General features: G+C 36.4%; 1 protein-coding gene across 1 annotated transcript in view; it reads left to right on the top strand.

Annotated features, from left to right (window-relative positions):
- The window catches only part of LOC149774740 (arf-GAP with SH3 domain, ANK repeat and PH domain-containing protein 1-like), a 204,935-nt gene that overhangs the window by 91,435 nt on the left and 91,970 nt on the right, over positions 1-21,530 (top strand). Inside the window, exons 10-14 of the mRNA XM_089944763.1 lie at positions 783-968; positions 3,441-3,488; positions 5,838-5,889; positions 7,281-7,329; positions 15,097-15,266. Of these exons, the coding sequence (XP_089800889.1) occupies positions 783-968; positions 3,441-3,488; positions 5,838-5,889; positions 7,281-7,329; positions 15,097-15,266 (505 nt within the window). The remainder of the gene's footprint in view (positions 1-782; positions 969-3,440; positions 3,489-5,837; positions 5,890-7,280; positions 7,330-15,096; positions 15,267-21,530) is intronic.

The following is a 21,530-nucleotide window of genomic DNA, read 5'->3' on the forward strand; positions in this document are numbered from 1 at the left end:
GAAAATTTAAATTGTTACAGTCAATTTACATGGGTACCTCAGATGCTTTTTCCCTGTTTTTCAGTCAGGTTTTTATTTTATGTCATGGTGTAATTTGACAAAATACAGTTAAAATAGAATACAATTAGCCACTTAAAAGTAAAAAAATCAGCACATTAGTATAAAATAAGTATTCAGGTACATAGGCATGATTGGAAACGTTGGAAATTGTCATCTTTGCTGCATCACATAGTGAGTTTTGTTTTAAAGGATTGACAGGTCTGATATGTAAACAAAAGTTTATGTTATGTACAAAGACAAAATTTGGGTACCCTGCCTACAAAGCTGAACTCGTAGGTTTATTTATTTGCTAAAATGAAATTGAAACCATGACATTTTCAGACATGATAAAATACGGCTAAAGAACAACGTTCTTTCTTTTTCTTTTTCAACAATTCTACTGAAGTGTGAATGTCACAGGTTGATTGTTTGGAATCCTATATAATTTTGTAACATCATGGACCTTAGCACTAATGACAAGCCTCCTGAAGCAAAATAATTTCTCATTAATGTATGTTCTGTTACATCATTATCAGTTGCAAGACATTGTGTTGACACTGTTTAGTTAACAAGTGTTTAAAAGTCTTGTCAAGAAAAGATAAATTTTATTCCATATTGTGTTAGTCATTTTATGACTTATTCTAACCCACCAAGAATACAAAGTATTTTAGATTTCATTAACTGTAGAAAACTTGTATTGACCTTAATTATTGTAATTTTACTCTACTGTTTATTTTTATTAGCCCAGTACAATCTCAGCTCCTCAAAATTCTTGTGGCTACAGTCTCCACCAACTGCAAGGGAACAAAAGTCATGGCAGTATGATGGAGGGGTACCTGCTAAAGAAGAGCGAGGGCAAATTTAAAAAGATCTGGCAGAAAAGGAAGTGTTGCATCAATGATGGCATCATGTTGATAAGTCACTCTGATGTGAGTATCTTCATATTCCTTCTCACTCTTGAAAAGGAAAACCCCATCTAATCTTTATTTTTACAATCCCGTGCAGGCTTGGGATGTAAAATAGACCCATTATGCCCACATGCATGATGTAAGAGGCTATAAATGGGGGCACCCATTTTGTCTTTTGGGTGTGTTGTTTGATGATGTTGATGCTGACAAAGTCTTTTACATTTTATAAGTGATATGTCTATATGAAAAAATCTTCACTTTGTATTTTGTATTTTTTTGCCTTTTTGAGGTATTTTTTTTGGATGCCTTTTTTGGATGTTTTTTTTTTGCCATGCCTTTTTTAATGACATTTTTATGTCTTTTTGGATACAATTTTGTAATGTCTTTTTTTAATGTCTTTTTTGGATGCCTAAACTCATTTGACTATCTAACAAGGATTAAAATGTTAAATCCTATCTACATACACACAGCACTTCCTCACACTAAAGCCATTCATTATAACATGGTTCCTGCAGCAAGACCATATATTATAACATGGTTCCAAATATAAGGCCATTCATTATAGTATAATTCTTTTTACATGGTTCTTGTTATTAGGCCTTTCATTATGATCCGGTAACTGTTATAAGGCAAGTATGGGCATGCATATATATATATATATATATATATATATATATATATATATATATATATATATAAAATGACTCACCAATATAATGCAGTATTTTCTATGGCTCCAATGGACAGCATTATAATGAGGGAAAATTATACTTTTATTATTACATTACATTTTGTTGATTAACCTGTCTGTTAAATGGATTTACTTTATATGTTGTTATAATGCTTACATGGGATTACACAAGTCATAAATCATTCATGTGTGAGTACAAAAATCACAAATTTGTAATTTTACAAATTATGGTTTAGCAATTCTTTACATGTGGTTACAAAAATCGTGAATCTTTTACGTGTGGTTAATCATATGCGTCTTTTACATGTGGTTACTCAGATCATGAGTCATGAGTCTTTTACATGTGGTTACTCAGATCATGAATCCTTTACATGTGGTTACTCAGATCATGAATCCTTTATGTGTGGTTACTCAGATCATGAATCCTTTATATGTGGTTACTCAGATCATGAATCCTTTCATGTGGTTACTCAGATCATGAATCCTTTACATGTGGTTACTCAGATAGTGAATCCTTTACATGTGGTTACTCAGATCGTGAATCCTTTACATGTGGTTACTCAGATCATGAATCCTTTACACGACATGTGGTTACTCAGATCATGAATCCTTTACATGTGGTTACTCAGATCATGAATCCTTTACATGTGGTTACACAGATCATGAATCCGTTACATGTGGTTACTCTTTACATGTGGTTACTCAGATCATGAATCTTTTACATGTGGTTACTCAGATCATGAATCCTTTACATGTGGTTACTCAGATTATGAATCCTTTACATGTGACTACTCAGATCATGAATCCTTTACATGTGGTTACACAAATCATGAATCCTTCACATGTGGTTACTCAGATCATGGATCCTTGACATGTGGTTACACAAATCATGAATCCTTTGCTTGTTATTACTCAGATCATGAATCTTTTACATGTGGTTACTCAGATCATGAATCCTTTACATGTGGTTACACAAATCATGAATCGTTTACATGTGGTTACTCAGATCATGAATCCTTTACATGTGGTTACACAAATCATGAATCCTTTACATGTGGTTACTCAGGTCATGAATCCGTTAGATGTGGTTACTCAGATCATGAATCCTTTACATCTGGTTACACAAATCATGAATCCTTTACAAGTGTTTACTCAGATCATGAATCCTTTACATGTGGTTACACAAATCATGAATCCTTTGCATGTGGTTACTCAGATCATGAATCATTTACATGTGGTTACACAAATCATGAATCCTTTACATGTTGTTACTCAGATCATGAATCCTTTACATGTTTTTACTCAGATCATGAATCCTTTACATGTGGTTACTCAGATCATGAATCCTTTACATGTCGTTATTCAGATCATGAATCCTTTACATGTGGTTACACAGATCATGAATCCTTGACATGTGGGTGAATCCTGTACATGTGGTAACACAAATGAGTCTTTTGAATGTGATTACACAAAACACAAATACTTTACACTTGAATACACAAATCATGAATCCTTTACATGTGATTAAACAAGTCAATAATCCTTTAAACATGATTAAAGAAAACATGAATTCTTTACATGTGATTACACAAATCATGAATCTTTTTTATGTGGGTACATAAATCTTGAATCCTTTGCATGTGATTTCATAATTTATTGATCCTTTATATGAGATTACACAAATTTTTAATAGTTTACATGTGATTCCACAAGTGCTGGATCCTTTATATGTGATCACACAACTCAAGTTTGGTTGAGTGATGCCTGTGTTATTTACATAATGCTTGTCATTTTTGTTTTAGGAGACAAAGGCTCCTGTTAAATTGAATCTACTGACCTGCCAGGTCAAGGTGAGTGGAAATCTAGCTTGACCTTGATGGACATCATTAGTTATGGCTGACACTACAGAATTTCAGTGTTGTTTCTTTCTGGAGTGCAACTTTTTATAATGAACATTTTTTAAATATTGTATTAATATTGTATTTTGATGTAGTTTGATTTTGACAGAAGTGGTAAGAAATTGTAACACTGTTGAATACATAAAGCCACACATTAGTGGCATAACATGGTGGCATATCATGGTCATACTGGTGTAAATTTGGTGGTAAAATGCCACACTGAACAAACTGTATTTATTGATATGTTTTTTTTTACTACTATTTAGACTGTATTTACGGTGATATTTTATCACTGGTGTCTTTGATGCACATCATGAATATTTTATATAATCTGTTGGAGTAAAAATTTGTTGGATTTGTTGCTGATGGTAATTGATCACATACGGTAGCACATGAGAATATGTCATACATTTACCAATGATTCCACAGAGTAATATGCCATGTCATACATATACCAATGATGTGACAGTCTAACATGTCATAATATACAGGCACCAAATGTATTACAGTGTACAATGCCATAACATACAAGGACCAAAGATTTCACAGTGTAATATGCCATAACATGCATTTACCAATGATTTCACAGAGTAATATGCCATAACATACATACCAATGATGTAACAGTTTAATATGTCATAATATTCAGGCACCAAATATATTACAGTGTGATATACCAAAACATACATGTACTAATGATTTCACTGTAATATGCCATGACATATTTACTGATGATTTCACAGTGTAATATGCCATAATGTACAATGTACCGATGATTTCAAAGTGCAATATGCCATAACATACATGTACCAATGATGTAACAGTCTATCATGTCATAACATACAGGCATCAAATATATTACAGTGTAATATGCCATAATATACATGTACCAATGATTTCACAGTGTAATATGCCATAACATGCATATACCAATGACGTAACAGTATAACATGTCATAATATACAGGCACCAAATATATTACAGTGTGATATACCATGACATACATGTACTAATGATTTCAGTGTAATATGCCATGACATATATTTACCAATGATTTCACAGTGTAATATGCCATAATGTACACGTACCAATGATGTAACATTCTAACATGTCATAATATACAGGCAACAAATTTAATATAGTGTAATATGGCATAATATACAGCTACCAAATATATTACAGTGTAACATGCCATAATATGCAGCCACCAAATATATTACAGTGTAACATGCCATAATATGCAGGCACTGAATATATTACAGTGTAATATGCCATAATATGCAGGCACCAAATATATTACAGTGTAACATGCCATAATATGCAGGCACCAAATATATTACAGTGTAATATGTCATAATATACAAGGACAAATGATTCTACAGCATAGTATGTTTTCCTATACAGATATAAATATATCAATAATGTTACAATATAATGTCATCTGATGCTACGTTGAGTTTGGTCTGCTGTGATAGTGGGACGTAGATTTCTTATTTTCTGTTGTGGAGACACTGAACTAAAGCATAGATCACCTACAGGTTAAACCATCATTATTGTAGTGATATGACCTGAAAGATTTTGAGGAGAGTGAGTTAATCATTGTGAACTGGTATATAAGCATGTATGTCAAACTAAGTAAACTTTAAGGAAGGGTTGGGTTATTTATAATTCTTTAGTTTGCTAGACTAATTGGGACATGGCCACTGTGTTGGTTAATCACTGCCTAAACACCATATGCTAGACTGTAATTGGGCACAATCACTGTTGGTTAATTACTGCCTGAACACCATATGCTAGACTGTAATTGGGCACAATCACTGTTGGTTAATTACTGCCTGAACACCATATGCTAGAATGTAATTGGGCACAATCACTGTTGGTTAATTACTGCCTGAACACCATATGCTAGAATGTAATTGGGCATAATCACTGTTGGTTAATTACTGCCTAAACACCATATGCTAGAATGAAATTGGGCACAATCACTGTTGGTTAATTACTGCCTGAACACCATATGCTAAACTTTAATAAGGTATAATCATTGTGTTGTTAATCACAGCCTGAACACCATATGGACATCAAGTTTTTCAATCAAGGTTATTTGCACTATGCTGCTTTATCATCCTAATTAGCCAATTTCATGTTTACTTGAAAAACTACAATTATTTTAACATTTGATGTGTTGAAGATTTCCGACACAGTTAGGGCATTAGAATAAATTGATACATGTACTTATAAAGTTATTTTGCATTTTATTTTGACTTGGTCACAAGCTTGGTACCTTCTAATTGATATTTTCAGCTGGTTCCAGATGATCCCAGTAAAAGATGCTTTGATCTGGTCTCAAGTCATGGTGAGTAGATAAGACTTTTACTGTGTTCTCATGTCCTTCACCATTTGTTGACATTTTCATGTTACTTTGCAGTTTAATATTAAGCAGAACTGTATTGTCTTGGTTTGTTTTAAAATTTAAATAATTTGTAATATCTATGCCAAATTTGTGGTGTTTTTTTCCATGATAGCTGTATGATTTGACCATACATCTCTTGGAAATATCTTTTAAATTTACAGGCTTTTTGAATAAAAGCAAAAATTATAAAATATTTTCATTAAAACTGGCTTGTCCATTTCTTTGGAGTTGACTGCACAATCAGGCTAACTGTCATAAAAGTACCTCAGAGGTTTAATAGTTTCTACCTCAGAGGTTTTAATAATTTCTACCTCAGAAGTTTCAATAGTTTCTACCTCAGAGGTTTTAATAGTTTCTGCCTGCTTGATCAAACTGGTGATAATAGCATTTTCTAGAAATGGTTGTCAAACAACAAAACATTTAAGATGAAAGAGGAAATAAATCTCATAAAATATTAAACATTTAGCATAAAAGTATAATAAGTAATATTGAAATTGTTTGGAAAAGAGCAGAAAAACAGTTATGTTTATTGGGCATCATGTCCTGTCGATTTAAGTGTGTCTCATGACATGATAGATGGTTGACTTAAGTACTTGAAATTGAGGAAAATATGTTTTTAAAAATTAAATCAAAACATTACATCAAATTCAGAGATCTAGCAAGAAGTCTTTGAAATCAGTCTAACATGGAGTTGCATTTTTTAAAACTGTACTGGAGGTAATTAAGGTCTAATTGTATTTTACAAACATGTTTAGTTTGAATTTGATGTTTGTCTTTGCTGCATTAGTTTCATATCATATTTCTGAACTTATTAAATGCATTTTTCCAAGTAGACAATAGTATTACATTAAATTATATTATACCCTACTGAAAATTAATGTGACTTACTGGAGCATTTGTGACTCTTTTTGAGAAGTTCTTGGTCGGGTTGGCTGGTCTGGATAATTAAAGGAGGTCACTGGTACCTGTTTGTCATGCACATTCAATATTTTCTTTGTATTGAGAACACTGTCTTACACATTTTTACTTTTGAATAAATCTAAACCAGTACAGCATTAACTAGGTCACTGTGGCCTAAATACATGTGAATCAACTCTAGTACTTCGTATGTCAATATCTCAAATGTTGAGAATTTGTCATGCACTATGGCTATACTAGAGAAAGTGAAAAACAGTAATCTACAGGATTTAGAAGAAGATTCATTGACAAACAATGTCAGAATCAACAAATATTGCATGACTTCAGGTTTTTCTTTTTTAGGTTAGTAAATTCAAATCTTTTCTGGGGGTGGGTGCAGACTGATGCAGACTGATTACCATTTCATTTGTTTTCAGGTAACAGAACATACCACTTTCAAGCTGATGACCAGACTGAAATGGAAAAGTAAGTAAATTGAAACCAAGGTATGATCAGTTAAAAGTTTAATTCAGAATTTATGAAATGATGCACAACATTTTTGTAAATACTTCGGTTTTATTTGGCTAAACAAAACATTTTCAACCAGAAAGTTGCCTTTTGCTTAATCTTAAACTTTTCTGTGATATGCATCAAAAAAATGTGAAACTCATTAACAATTTCCATCCATCCTTGCAGCTTGTTTTTTATTATATGTCCTTGTTTTTCATTTGTCTTGTTAGATGATTATCACATATGGATTTTGTGTGTGTGTGTGTGTGACGATGTATGCAGTGTGGCAGTTTATAGTGATGTTTAGCAATGGGGCATCATGCCGCAGACATGTAGCATGATGTCCCATCCAGTCACATTGTCCTGACACAAGGCCGACCAGTCCTAACACTAACCTCTTAATGCTGAGCACCAAGCGAGGCAGCTGTTGGTACCATTTTTGTAAGTCTTTGGTATGACTTAGCCAGGGATCGAACCCACGACCTCCCGCATCCGAGGCGGACACTCTAACCACTAGACCACTGGAGTGGTCCATAAAGATTTTATAACTGTACTTTTACATTTAGTCATTCAGGGACAAATGTATAGATTAGCATTATTGTGATTAGACAGACTTGGTTTGAAGCACAACTGTTATTATCCTGGTTTTCATGTCAGATAATGTTAAGTATGTTTGAAAAGTAACATTGCATTTCTGCTAAGTTAACATCCAGCTAAATTTATGTATGAAATTCCACCATTTACATTTTCTTTCCATTGACAAAATTTGCTGCTAATATAGTGATATTGACTTCAAAGTGTCTATAGATTAAGTGGTTTTGTGGTCTTTTATTTTTGCAAACCTCGTATGTATCTTACCTATGAGTAGAGATAGAAGTGTATTGATTTTTAGGCTGCTATATCAAAGTCCAAGATAAGTATGTGATTTCCTTTCAGGCTCATAAGTCAGGTGTCCTTGGCCTCATTTTCATTAAATTTCATTAGTAGATTACATTTAAACAGAGGCAATTCTATAATGATTCTGAGCCTTGGAGATGCTGCCTGACAGCAAGATTATGAGTTTCTCACATAAACTTTTCAAACCCAAAAGACCATGTAAATTAACTGTAGTTATCATGATTTGTCATACCTAATGCATTATTTTTTTAAAATTCAAAATTATGGTTTGATCAAACAATGTACTTGATTGTCCATTATCTCATTTGATCATATACAGATGGGGATCATTGATTGAATGCATGCACCTTTATGGTTAAGACCTGCTGTCATATTGCACCTTTATGATTAAGATATCCTGTCATATTGCACTTTATGATTAAGATCTGCTGTCATATTGCACCTTTATGATTAAGATCTGCTGTCATATTGTACTTTTATGATTAAGCTATGCTGTCAGATTGCTCCTTTATGATTAAGATCTGCTGTCATATTGCACCTTTATGATTAAGATCTACTGTCATATTGCACCTTTATGATTAAGATCTGCTGTCATATTGCACTTTTATGACTTAGATCTGCTGTCATATTGCACTTTTATGATTAAGATCTGCTGTCATATTGTACTTTTATGATTAAGCTCTGCTGTCAGATTGCTCCTTTATGATTAAGATCTGCTGTCATGTTGCACCTTTATGATTAAGATCTGTCATATTGCACATTTATGATTAAGATCTGCTGTCATATTGCAGCTTTATGATTAAGATCTGCTGTCATATTGCAGCTTTATGATTAAGATCTGCTTCATATTGCACCTTTATGATTAAGATCTGCTGTCATATTGCACATTTATGATTAAGATCTGCAGTCATATTGTTCTTTTATGATTAAGATCCGCTGTCATATTGCACTTTTATGATTAAGATCTGCTGTCATATTGCACTTTTATGATTAAGATCTGCTGTCATATTGCACCTTTATGATTAAGATCTGCTGTCATGTTGCACCTTTATGATTAAGATCTGTTGTCATGTTGCACTTTTATATTAAGGTGGCGCTCTGCAGTTTGATATTTTGCATAGGGTTAGGATTTTAAAGAAAAAGAATTTCCCCGACTTTCCTCACTGGTTTTACTGACTATTTAAAAAAGACCTTGTATATCTTAAATATAGTTCAAAAAACCTTTAATTCCCATTATTTTGGTGTATGATTGATGGGTATACTATGGGTTATAGAGTATACAGCTTGGCCTTACTTCAGATGTGCACTTTTCAAAAAAGTGCTAGTTCTGCTTGGTCATTTTCACTTCCTGAACTTCAGAGGTAAATTGTATAAAAAAGAGCTGATAATTTTTTTTTACATTTTATATATTTGGTAATTCATTCATTGCACTTTCAGAAGCTGGTATTGTCTAGTTTAGCAAAATTCATTTTCCCTATTTTAATACCTGCTATATATATTGTACTTTAGACTAATTCAGGCTGATTTTTTTAACACAAGAGAGCAGTCATTTTAGTTAGCAGTGTGCTTAAATCATGTAAAATTTCCAAAAGTACAATATCCCAAAAATATCATCCACATTACATTAATGTAGCATATAGGTATGCCAACATTCTCTCCATTGTGCATGTTTTAAATGTGAACTACTTCATCTTACATACGTCACTCTCTCACAAGTACATAATAACTGGTGAGCGCCCCCTAAGATCTGCTGTCATATTGTACCATTATGATTAAGATCTGCTGTCATATTGCACCTTTATGATTAAGATTTGCTGTCGTATTGCAGCTTTATGATTAAGATATGCTGTCATATTGCATTAACTATCAACGATTTCCAATTGAAGTGTGACCTAGATGGGTATAGCTAATTGATCCATTGGTTATCCATTAGAGAATGTGTAAAATGCATCAGCAGTGAGTCGTGTTGAAAGAAAAGATAACTTTAGAAAAGAAGACTTACAAAAATGGTACTAACAGCTGCCTCGCTTGGCGCTCAGCATTAAGACTGTTAGGACTGGTTGGCCTGGTGTCAGGATAATGTAACTGGGTGGGACATCATGCTACATGTCTGCGGCATGATGCCCCACTGCTAGACATCACTATAAACTGTCACAATGCAGACATCATAGCGATATGACTGAAAAATTGTTAAAACTACATTAAAAATCCAAATCTCACACAAACACACACTTTAGGAAAGATGGAAGATGGAAAAATGGTCTGTAAAAGACGAAATTAGGGAGGAGAACATGTCTGATGGCTTGATCCTTATAGTACTTTGTCACCCATCAGCTATCATCCTCCATTACCCATGATTTCTTCTGTCTCAAAGTAGGTATGGATGACCTCTCTGGAACTTAGTTATTTTGGATTTTAGATGATAATTCAAGTTTTCTGGGTTAGTGTTCACCTGACTTTATTGGTAGATTAAACTTGGAGGGAGTTATTTTGGATTTTGGATGATAATTCAAGTTTCCTGGGTTAGTGTTCACCTGACTTTATTGGTAGACTACACATGGAGAGAGTTATTTTTGATTTTGCATAATAGTTCAAGTTTCCTGGGTTAGTGTTCACCTTACTTTATTGGTAGACTACACTTGGAGAGAGTTATTTTGGATTTTGGATGATAATTCAAGTTTCCTGGTTTAAAGTTCACCTGACTTTATTGGTAGACTACACTTGGAGAGAGAGGCATCTTTCTGTTGCTATTCAGGTGGAGAGGACAGAGGTCGAGGTTATTGGAACTGTAATTGATTTTTTGGGTTGCACACGAAATGTCAACTTTTACCTAGTTTGTTGAACTTCTATGTTGCATTTGACTGCAGATTGGCAGCTGCCAGTTGAATAAGCAGCCATTATGTCAGAGGCTATTAATGATGAATGTCAGAGTTACATTCATGGTTTCAGAACTCAGTGTACATTTACATGGACCATATATTTTTCATCAGAACTTGACCAGTATAACAAGACTTGCTTGACCAGTATAACTAGACTTGACCAGTATAACAAGACTTGACCAGTATAACAAGACTTGACCAGTATAACTAGACTTGCTTGACCAGTATAACTAGACTTGACCAGTATAACTAGACTTGAACAGTAGCTGGTTCTAATCAGTTTTTACGGCTGAGCTGTAAAGTTATCATTGCTGGCACTGAAACTGCAATTTGTTCCACACAAAGACTTTTAGTGTGAATAACTTAGAATATGCATAACTCTGCCAAGTCAGATATATGTCAAGGTCATTTGAAGTTTACAGCTGTGGAATCAACAACCTCTCCTCTGATGGCTACATTTTCTATAGTTTGTATAAAAAGGAACTGTTGTATTGTATTCATTAGGGATAGGTGTTTGGTAATTTAATACTAAAAGCTGTATTGTATAACTAATACTGTATTTTTCTCAATGTTATGAGCCCTGCCTATAGTGGATTGATATCTGTCCATCCATCTTTTATGGATATTTAGGTTACAGTTTGTATTTAGCTGAAACTCAGTTTTTTCACTTACATTAGGTCAGATTGCACTTGTAGCCATTCCACTACCTTGAAAATATAGTCTTTCCAAGTGAAAGGAGGCCATTATGTCTTCTGCCTAGTTTTGTTCTAAGATTGTTTTAAATTTAAACTGCTATCTGCTTACCAAGACAGAAATCAGATGAGAAAGGTATCCTCATGGTACGAGGGTTTGTTACCAGATTCCATTATTTATTAGTTACTTATTCTGTTTGTTAGCTATGCTTGTTCATAGGTATCAAAAGTTCCTATCAATTTTGATAAGTTTGAACAATGTAAGGAGTTTTCTTATGGCTAGGAATGTTTACTTCATTTATTCCCTCTATGAATTCTCTTGCTGAGTTTTAGCTCTAACCTCACCATCTATTCCCACAATGAATTATTGCTCCAACTTCATCATCAGTTCTCTTACTGTCTGAGGTTTTGCTCTAACCTCACCATCTATTCCCACAATGAATTCTCTTTACTGAGTTTTAGCTCTAACCTCACCATCTATTCCCACAATGAATTCTCTTTACTGAGTTTTAGCTCTAACCTCACCATCTATTCCCACAATGAGGTATTGCTCCAACTTCATCATCAGTTCTCTTACTGAGATTTTGCTCTAACCTCATCATTGATGAATATTTTGGATCTCAGTTGTCGGTTACATCAAATAATGTGCGATACTGCACCATCTTCTCTATTCCTATAGTTGATATCATTTTCATGCCATCTAAGTACTTGACCTTGTAGGTAACTTACTTTAGTTAAATGGTTGCTTAATATTGGAATTTTGATAATTTCAGTAGGTTTTGTTTAGCACTAATGTCATTTCATTGCATTCTCATCTGTGTATGCTAATCATGACATTTGAATGATTTTGTGTTTGTTTTGTCTCTCTAATTAAACTTCACAATGTATTAGATGTGGGACTTGCAAGAAATTTAAACTGTCTGAGTCTGGGGGATAATCATACACCTGTACAACTTGTACAGGGTACAGAATTTCATGTGGACTGGCCCAGGAATATTCTGTACCAATCATATACCCCATTACTGGTCATGGTGATTTATTACTTGTTAGACAGTACTGGACATTGAGGCCTGGCATTTGGTGGCATCATTCCTCATGAACTACAGTTAAGGCATGATTTGTATCTGGTGGAGTCAAGTCTAGGTTTGGTGGTCTGCCTTCCTGAACTTCTCTGTCCCAAATCCTTTCATCTTCCCGTGAAGTCCTGTACTGCGATGACAGAGTCAACATGGACTGGCACGAGACTTTTACTTCACTGGTTCCAGTCTGTCACAGCTCACATACAGTATTGGTTCAAGCAATTTTCCTTTCCACATGTATGGTAACCCTGTTTAGCTCACACTAATATTTCAGGAGGCTTCTCTATTCTCATGTGGATTTGAAGATATTTGATTGCAATTCCCTTCTTAATCCAGGGATGTGCAGTGAATATTCAGCCTCTTACACCTCCTGTTTTAAGCGGCTTCATTTAGAATTTCCAGATCCATAAACATTTTAAGCAAGAACCAGCCTTTATTCAAAATCTACCACAGTGTTGTTGAGTCATTGATGACTTGCATTTCTTTAAGAAAGAACTATACATCCCTAGCATCAATGACAGCTCCCAATTAACTTCACCCTATCCTTTTACAGAACCCAACAGTTTTTGAAACCAAGGTCCCAGCTATGAATATAGACAATGTAGGACTGGGCCTGTAAAAACTATTGCCTCCTGAATGCTTGAGATATTAGCACACTGTATTCGCAAAATTAAATTTCAGTTTAGCTTTGAAGAAAGAAATTATTAAATGAAGAAAAATATATCATCAGTTAATCAAACATTTATTGTGTACGGTAATCCTCTTCAGTGCTGTATTTTTCATTGTGCGAACATAGTCATGATGGAATTGATGAATAATTTACGTGTATTTTTCATTGTGCGAACATAGTCATGGCGGAGTTGATGAATAATTTACGTGTATTTTTCATTGTGCGAACATAGTCATGTCGGAGTTGATGAATAATTTACATGTATTTTTCATTGTGCGAACATAGTCATGTCGGAGTTGATGAATAATTTACGTGTATTTTTCATTGTGCTAACATAGTCATGACTGAGTTGATGAATAATTTATGTGTATTTTTCATTGTGCAAACAGTCATGATGGAGTTGATGAGTAATTTACGTCATGTGTACATCCAGCTGAGTCACAGAACTAACAACTATACATTGATATGAAATTAGATGAGTTTATTCAATGTATAAAGAGTGGAACCAGTTTCATTTGATAAATCCATTACAACTTAAAGTATGAATTCACTAATCTTCCACTTTATTGTCTCATTGATTTTGTATTATATATACACAGTGTACCTAGTTTGAGCATGTTCAGTTAAAATTGTTTATTATGTCCTTGTATAAATATAGCTTATTATCAATGATTTTGTGTGTGTGTGTGCATGTGCGTGTGTATGTGTGTATGTTGTGTTGTAACTCTGTACATGTACTCTGTATGTAAATATGCATCTAATGGAGAGACACAAGGAAGATCAGTTCCATGCAACTAATTGTGTCACCATCTTTAAATAAAGTCATTATTATTAGTAGTAGTAATGTCACACCTTAGGAACAGCTCCATGCCTGTGACATTGGATTATCCGTACAGCTTCCACCAAAAAATGCAATGTGGATAACATACTGCACAAGGGCTTTGTTTCTCTATTGCTTTGCCTTGGATTCCTTTCAACAAACATAGATCCAATCTCATGATGGCCCAGCTTGAATTCATTTGGATTTTGGACTAAAGTGTGTGTCACTTACGTGTAGTATTGTTGATCAGAACTTGTCATCATACTAGTTTATAGGGGGACCAAATTCACCAATCTCTGCCATGTTTAGGATTTTCTTGCGTGGATTTATCATTGAAAAATCCAAATGTATGCCTGCCACATCAGTGTCCAAGTGGGTTCGCTGTCCAGTCAGAATCAAGCAATTCACATAGAATAATCCATTCATTACTTTAGATTTTAATCAAATCTGAACATACCCTTAGTAGTAGACCTTTTTGAAGTTAGGCAGAATGACAAAATGAAACTAGGATTTTCCGTTTTTTTGGAAGAACAGAAACCGGTTTATACATTTATATTAAATCATTTACAATCAAATAGATGAAAGATAAAAACAAGCAAATTGATATATTTGAAATTACACCATAAAGTTATTGATGCAATTGCTAATCTCAGTGTACAATTTTTCTTGATCAGATTTGTATTTATAATGGTTGTCATATTTTCAGGTGGATATCAGTATTAAGTAACGCTAAGGAGGAAGTTCTTCTAAAGGCATTCCAGGACAACAGCACCTCACAGACAATGAACCAGAGTGTGCGTGAGCTGACTCAAAGCATTATTGAAAGAATCAAACAACTGCCCGGCAACGGGGTCTGTTGCGACTGTGGAGCACCAGGTCAGTAAATTTCAGCCACCTGGCTCAAATCTTCTGTGTATAATGAATCTATGTAAACCTGGCATATGTCTTTGTTATTGTGCTATTCTTGTGTTATTTAAATGCCTCATTTTGCGCTGGTAATCTAGCAGCTAGAAAAAGTTCAAAATGCATTTGTTGTCAAATATTTGCTTGCCTGAACAGGAAATTTCAGTCTAACTACTTATTCAGATTTGCCAGCTATCAGATTTTGGCATGAATTTTACAACTCTGGATAGCGAATCATAGATTCATGCCACATGCAAAAAGATCATGAATTCCCAAATTCTGAATTGGCTTAAATCTGGAATAAAATAACCTTTATCCCATTATGTGCTAGTCATGATATCAGCAGTGGTGGTGATAACAGTCCCCTACTTTTAGTCACAACATTAGTAGAACTGTATCTAATTGGTACAGTTTGCCCAGTAGCAAACATTGTAATGTGTTTTAATCTATATTTATAACAGAAGTTTTTGAAATACTTGTCAAGAAAATGGGCCCAACTGGATTTGTAAATAAGTGGCACATATGCATAGCAATGGTCAGTTCTTTCAGCAATGAAGACAGCTGTTTCAAAGAACATGATTAAGATGATATTCATGGGTAAATGTTGTCAGAAGTACCCAGGAACAGCATTGGGCATGAAACCGAGTTCAAAATTGGGTGGAATTGCTGAATGTATTGGTCTGTTTTTTGAAGACACTCGATCCCAGTTGAGCATTTTTTTAAAAAAATTAATAGACTATTGAAACAGCAAATGATGTTGGCTATTTTTGGAATAGACGAGTGTAGAAATTTGTGATATATTGAAAGATTATTATATATCGTACTTTACGGATATTTGCTTGATTTCATAATTTTTCTGTGCTTGTACCACCATCACTAATTAGATGAACCAGTCACATGTAGTCACACATGTTCATATTTTTGCTCCTGCAATGTAGACATTCTGCAGCATCAGATTTGGATAAATTTGAGTGAATTTGGTGCCTTTTTAAACCTTGTTATTTGTTCCATGTGATGCCATATTAAACTTGTTATTTGTTCCATTTGGTGCCATTTTAAACCTTGTTATTTGTTCCATTTGATGCCATATTAAACTTGTTATTTGTTCCATTTGGTGCCATTTTAAACCTTGTTATTTGTTCCATTTGGTGCCATATTAAACTTGTTATTTGTTCCATTTGGTGCCATTTTAAACCTTGTTATCTGTTCTATTTGGTGCCATTTTAAACCTTGTTATTTGTTCCATTTGGTGCCATTTTAAACCTTGTTATTTGTTCCATTTGGTGCCATTTTAAACCTTGTTATTTGTTCCATTTGATGCCATATTAAACTTGTTATTTGTTCCATTTGATGCCATATTAAACTTGTTATTTGTTCCATTTGGTGCCATTTTAAACCTTGTTATTTGTTCCATTTGGTGCCATATTAAACTTGTTATTTGTTCCATTTGGTGCCATTTTAAACCTTGTTATTTGTTCCATTTGGTGCCATTTTAAACCTTGTTATTTGTTCCATTTGGTGCCATTTTAAACCTTGTTATTTGTTCCATTTGGTACCTTTTTAAACCTTGTTATTTGTTCCATTTGATGCCATATTAAACTTGTTATTTGTTCCATTTGATGCCATATTAAACTTGTTATTTGTTCCATTTGGTGCCATTTTAAACCTTGTTATTTGTTCCATTTGGTGCCATTTTAAACCTTGTTATTTGTTCCATTTGATGCCATATTAAACTTGTTATTTGTTCCATTTGATGCCATATTAAACTTGTTATTTGTTCCAGTTGATGCCATATTAAACTTGTTATTTGTTCCATTTGGTGCCATTTTAAACCTTGTTATTTGTTCATCTGACAGTTTTATTAAGATCTTGAGACTAAATCTAAATCCTGTTTGTTCTTCATTTTCACTGGATTTCACATTCTTTTAGTTTGTTTCTTTTGTGATGCGTCTTCTGGATTAATACCATTTTATACAGTTAGAATGTCTTCACCACCAGGGCAAAAGAAATATATTCCCCAGATAGAGAAGTTTAGTTTGGAATACACCAGAAATTGTCCTTACATTCAGCCATCTAAGATAAATGTACATCATGCTTTTTGTGGAAGACACAAAAGTGGCACAGCATCTTATCTTTACAAAAAGCCATAAGAACAAGTGCAGTTTGAGTATATCAGTAAATATGACTGCAGATATATTTGTACATGTATGTTGTGTAAATAGTTGGTTTTAGTTTTATTTTGGAATTTTCCACTAATTCAGTACTGACCATCAAAGTGGACGGAGCTGTTGTCAAGGTATTGTTCATTAATTATTTTCAGAATTTCTACTAAATGCAAATCTGTAGGGTTGGAAGCTTTACTTATTGAAAATTTAGCATCGGAAATATTGCAGGTTTGTTAGAAGAGAGTGCCAGATTGTCTTTTAATAGCGTAATACATCACCTGCTCATACTTGCCATCCATTACGCTTTTGGTGTAATCATTATGCTTTTTTCTAACTAATTATGTCTTATGCTCACCTTGTATGGATAATGCTTTTTCAGTGGATAAAAACATAAAAATGAAGCAATAAATTATTTGTCATAACTTTAACCACACTCAGTTTATAAATCTGAGAATATTCTATAAAGACTGCTGCATAAAAATCGGGTAAATTTTATATTTGTCCATCCTAGACCTACATGTGCATTCCTTATTTTCTATTTATAGCAAATGTGTATGACACATTTTAAAATAAGCAGATGGGTTTCTTCAGTTTCAATCTTAGCCTCACTGATTAATTATGTATGTGTATATATATATATATAAATTTTGGCATCCATCCATCTACGTGAAACGATGGTGTAGCTCCAGAATAAGCTTTTGTTTGTCCTTCTTTCTAGCTCTCTTTTCAGCTTGTTTTCTTCTCATGTCTTCCTTGGCTTTTTGAACTCCCTGCTTGACAGCTAGACGCAACGTGGAATAGTCGTTAGCAAAGCTCTTCCAGTTGTTAACATTGATGTTGGCCGTCTTATGTCCTTCTTGCAAACATCTTTGTAGCATAGACATGGTCGTCCAGTCAGTTGTTCACCTTCTGCTAACTCCCCATATAACAGGTCCTTGGGAATATGGCCCGTGTCCATTGTCTTGACATGGCTGCGCCACCGAAGGCGCCTCTCGCTGAGAATGGAGAACATGCTGTTGATGTTGGCGCATTGTAGAACTTCTGTGTTGGGTATTTTGTTCTGCCACTGGATGTGCTGAATGTGCTGTGGACATCTCAGGTGGAAGCTATTGAGTTTCCTCTCGTGTCTTGCATAGGTAGTCCATGTTTCGCTGCTGTAGAGGAGTGAGCTGAGCATGCAGACGTGGTAGACACACAGTTTGGTCTTCTCGGTGAGGTTGGGGTTGTTTCAGACCCTCTGGTTAAGTCTGGCCATCACTGCTGCTGCTTTGGCAATCCTGCCGTTCACCTCACAATCAATGGAGAGTGAGCTGGAGATGTTGGACCCGAGGCATGTGAAGTTCTAGACAACTTCCAAGTTGTACCCATCGATGATGACAAAGGCAGGGGAGTCTGTGTCCTGCGCCATGACGATCGTTTTCTTCAAACTGATGGTCAGTCCAAATTCCTTGCATGCGTGGGAGAGGTGGCATACCAGCTGCTGAAGTCCATCTTCCGTTTGTAATGTCAAGGTTGCATCATTGGCAAATAGCGAGTACCTCTGTGACTTTAGTCTCAGGACAGAGACAGGCTATGTTGAACAGCTTGCTGTCAGCCCTGGTATGGATGTACACTCCCTTGCTGCAGCCCTTGAAGGCGTACTGGAGGAGCATGGAGAAGAATATGGCGAAGAGCATCAGCGCAAGCACACAACCTTGTTTGACTCCACTGATGACTGGGAAGGTCTCCAATGTTATGCCATTGAAGCACAGTGTGCTGTGCATGTTCTCATGGAACGACATGAGGAAAGCAAGCAGACGTGGGGGGGGCAGCCAGTCTTCTGCAGGAGTCTGAAGAGTCCACTCCAACTGACCAGGTCAAATGGCTTCGTCAGGTCTATTGAAATCTACACTGAAACTCTGGGTAGACGTGGGAGGCTAGGATCTGCAAGCATGCCAAGGCAACATGGGCGAAAGCCTTTTTGACGATGCTGAAGAGGAAGATGCCCTGGTAGTTGTTGCAGTTGCTACGGTCTCCTTTGTTCTTGTACAAAGTGACGATGTTGGCATCATGCATGTCCTTTGGTATGTATCCCTGTTCCCAGCAGAGGCAGAGGAGTATATGTAGGGGCTGGAGCAGTGCTGGTTTCCCGCTCTTGACAACTTCAGGCAGAATGACGTCACTTCCAGGAGCCTCCCCACAGGTAAGGCAATCAATGGCTTTTCCGAGCTCTTCCAGAGTGGGCTGTGTGTCTAGTTCCTCCATGACAGGCAGGTCAAGAATGGCATCCAGTTCAGTGTCATTGACGTTATTTTGGGTTGCATATAGCTTGAGATAGTGCTCAACCCATCGCTGCAGTTGTTTCCCCTGGTCTGTGATGACTTCGTCTGTCTTGGACTTGAGGGGGGCGGTCTTGGAGGTGGGGGGCCTGGTCGCCTTCTTGACACCCTTATACATTTCTCTTGCATCCCCGGTGTCGTGAGCTGTCTGTATACTATTTCAAAGGTTCAGCCAGTAGGTGTTGGCACAGTGTCGGGTGGTCTTCTGGGCGTTGTTCCTTGCAGGCTTGAGGGCTTGTGGTGGTCTAGGGCTAGGTGCAGTCTTGTATGCCAGGAGGGCTTTCCTCTTTGCCTCAGTCACGGGCTCCATCTCCTCCCAGTTTGCCTCATACCAGTCAACATTTCTTCGCTCCCTCTTCCTGTAAGCTGTGATGGCTGAATTGTACACATAGTCATGGAGATGGGACCACTTGGAGTCAATGGTTTCATCAGGTGTAACTTTAGTGAGAGCTACCTGCAGTTTGCTGATGAACTGCTGTGTTTTCTCTGGGTTGCTTGCACAGCAGGTGTTGATGCGTGGGTGACCCTTCTTGGCATGGTGCAGCTTCTTGGGTAATATTCACAGATTGCTGGCCATGAGAGAATGGTCAGTGTCACAGTCGGCACTGTGGTAGCGGCGGGTGAGGAGGACACTGGCCAGTTCTGCATGCCTGGTGATGATGTCTAGCTGGTGCCAGTGGCGTGAACGTCGGTGTCTCCATGACACCTGGTGGATCTCCTTGCATTTGAAGAAAGTGTTGGTTACACATGTGGTAGCAGCACATTCTTGTTGATCTTGCCCCTTTCCTTAAAAGCCGAGACAGGTGGACCAGGCCTCATGGTCAGCTCCCACTCTAGCATTGAAGTCTCCTAGTAAGTAAAGGCCTTCATTGTTGGGGATACTGGATATTGCCTGATCCAGAGCTTCATAAAACTTGTCCTTCTCCTTGTGGGTGGAGCAGAGGGTTGGGGCATACACACTAAAGATGTTGACTGGGCCTAAGGATTTTGACAGCCGGAGGGCAAGGATTCTCTCAGTACCTGATGTTGGAGGTTCAATGAAAGTGCCAAGCATGTTCTTTACAGCAAAGCCTACACCATTCTGCCTAGGTTCATCCAAGGGCTTCCCCTACCAAAAGAACATGTAATTGGCTTCCAGCATGGTGCTGCTGTCAGTCAGTCGGGTCTCCAGGAGGCAGGTAATGTCAGAGTTCAGTTGGGAGAGTTCTCTGTCAATGATGGCAGTCTTCGGTGCATCGTCGATCTGCTATAGGTCAGTGGTCAATCCAAAACACATGGTCCTGATGTTCCAGGCTGCAAAACGAAGAGCTGGAGTCTTATTTCTTCTTTGAGTCTTTCCTGGTGCGTAGTTTTGTGGCCCACTTGTTGAGATGGTTCTCTAAGCTCCACACACCAAGTGAAGCAGGCAGGCCATGGCAGGCAGCACCTTACTGACTGGGGGCTGCCCAGCTTGAGGCAGGCGGTAGCTGTCCAGTGAGACCTCGTGATCTCTCCCACCGTCAGAAGTAACCCCTTGCACGAAGCTCTACGCCAGTTGAGCTTTGACTTAGAACCGGTAAACTGCTACTTCTCGTGCCAATGCTGTATGATGACTCTGGAGTGTCCTCTTCAGTGGAGCTATGAAGCCTGGGCAGGGTGGTATGGAGAATCAGCTGTTGTCCATGCAGCAGATCCTCCTCTCCATGCAGCTGGTGGGCCCAAGAGAAGGATGAATGCTGAGACAGCTTGGCACCAACGGCGTTGCAGGAGCTGCT

Source organism: Sinohyriopsis cumingii, unplaced genomic scaffold, assembly GCF_028554795.1.
Source record: "Sinohyriopsis cumingii isolate HCF-2022 unplaced genomic scaffold, ASM2855479v2 utg000160l, whole genome shotgun sequence".
NCBI classification, from domain to species: Eukaryota; Metazoa; Mollusca; class Bivalvia; order Unionida; family Unionidae; genus Sinohyriopsis; species Sinohyriopsis cumingii.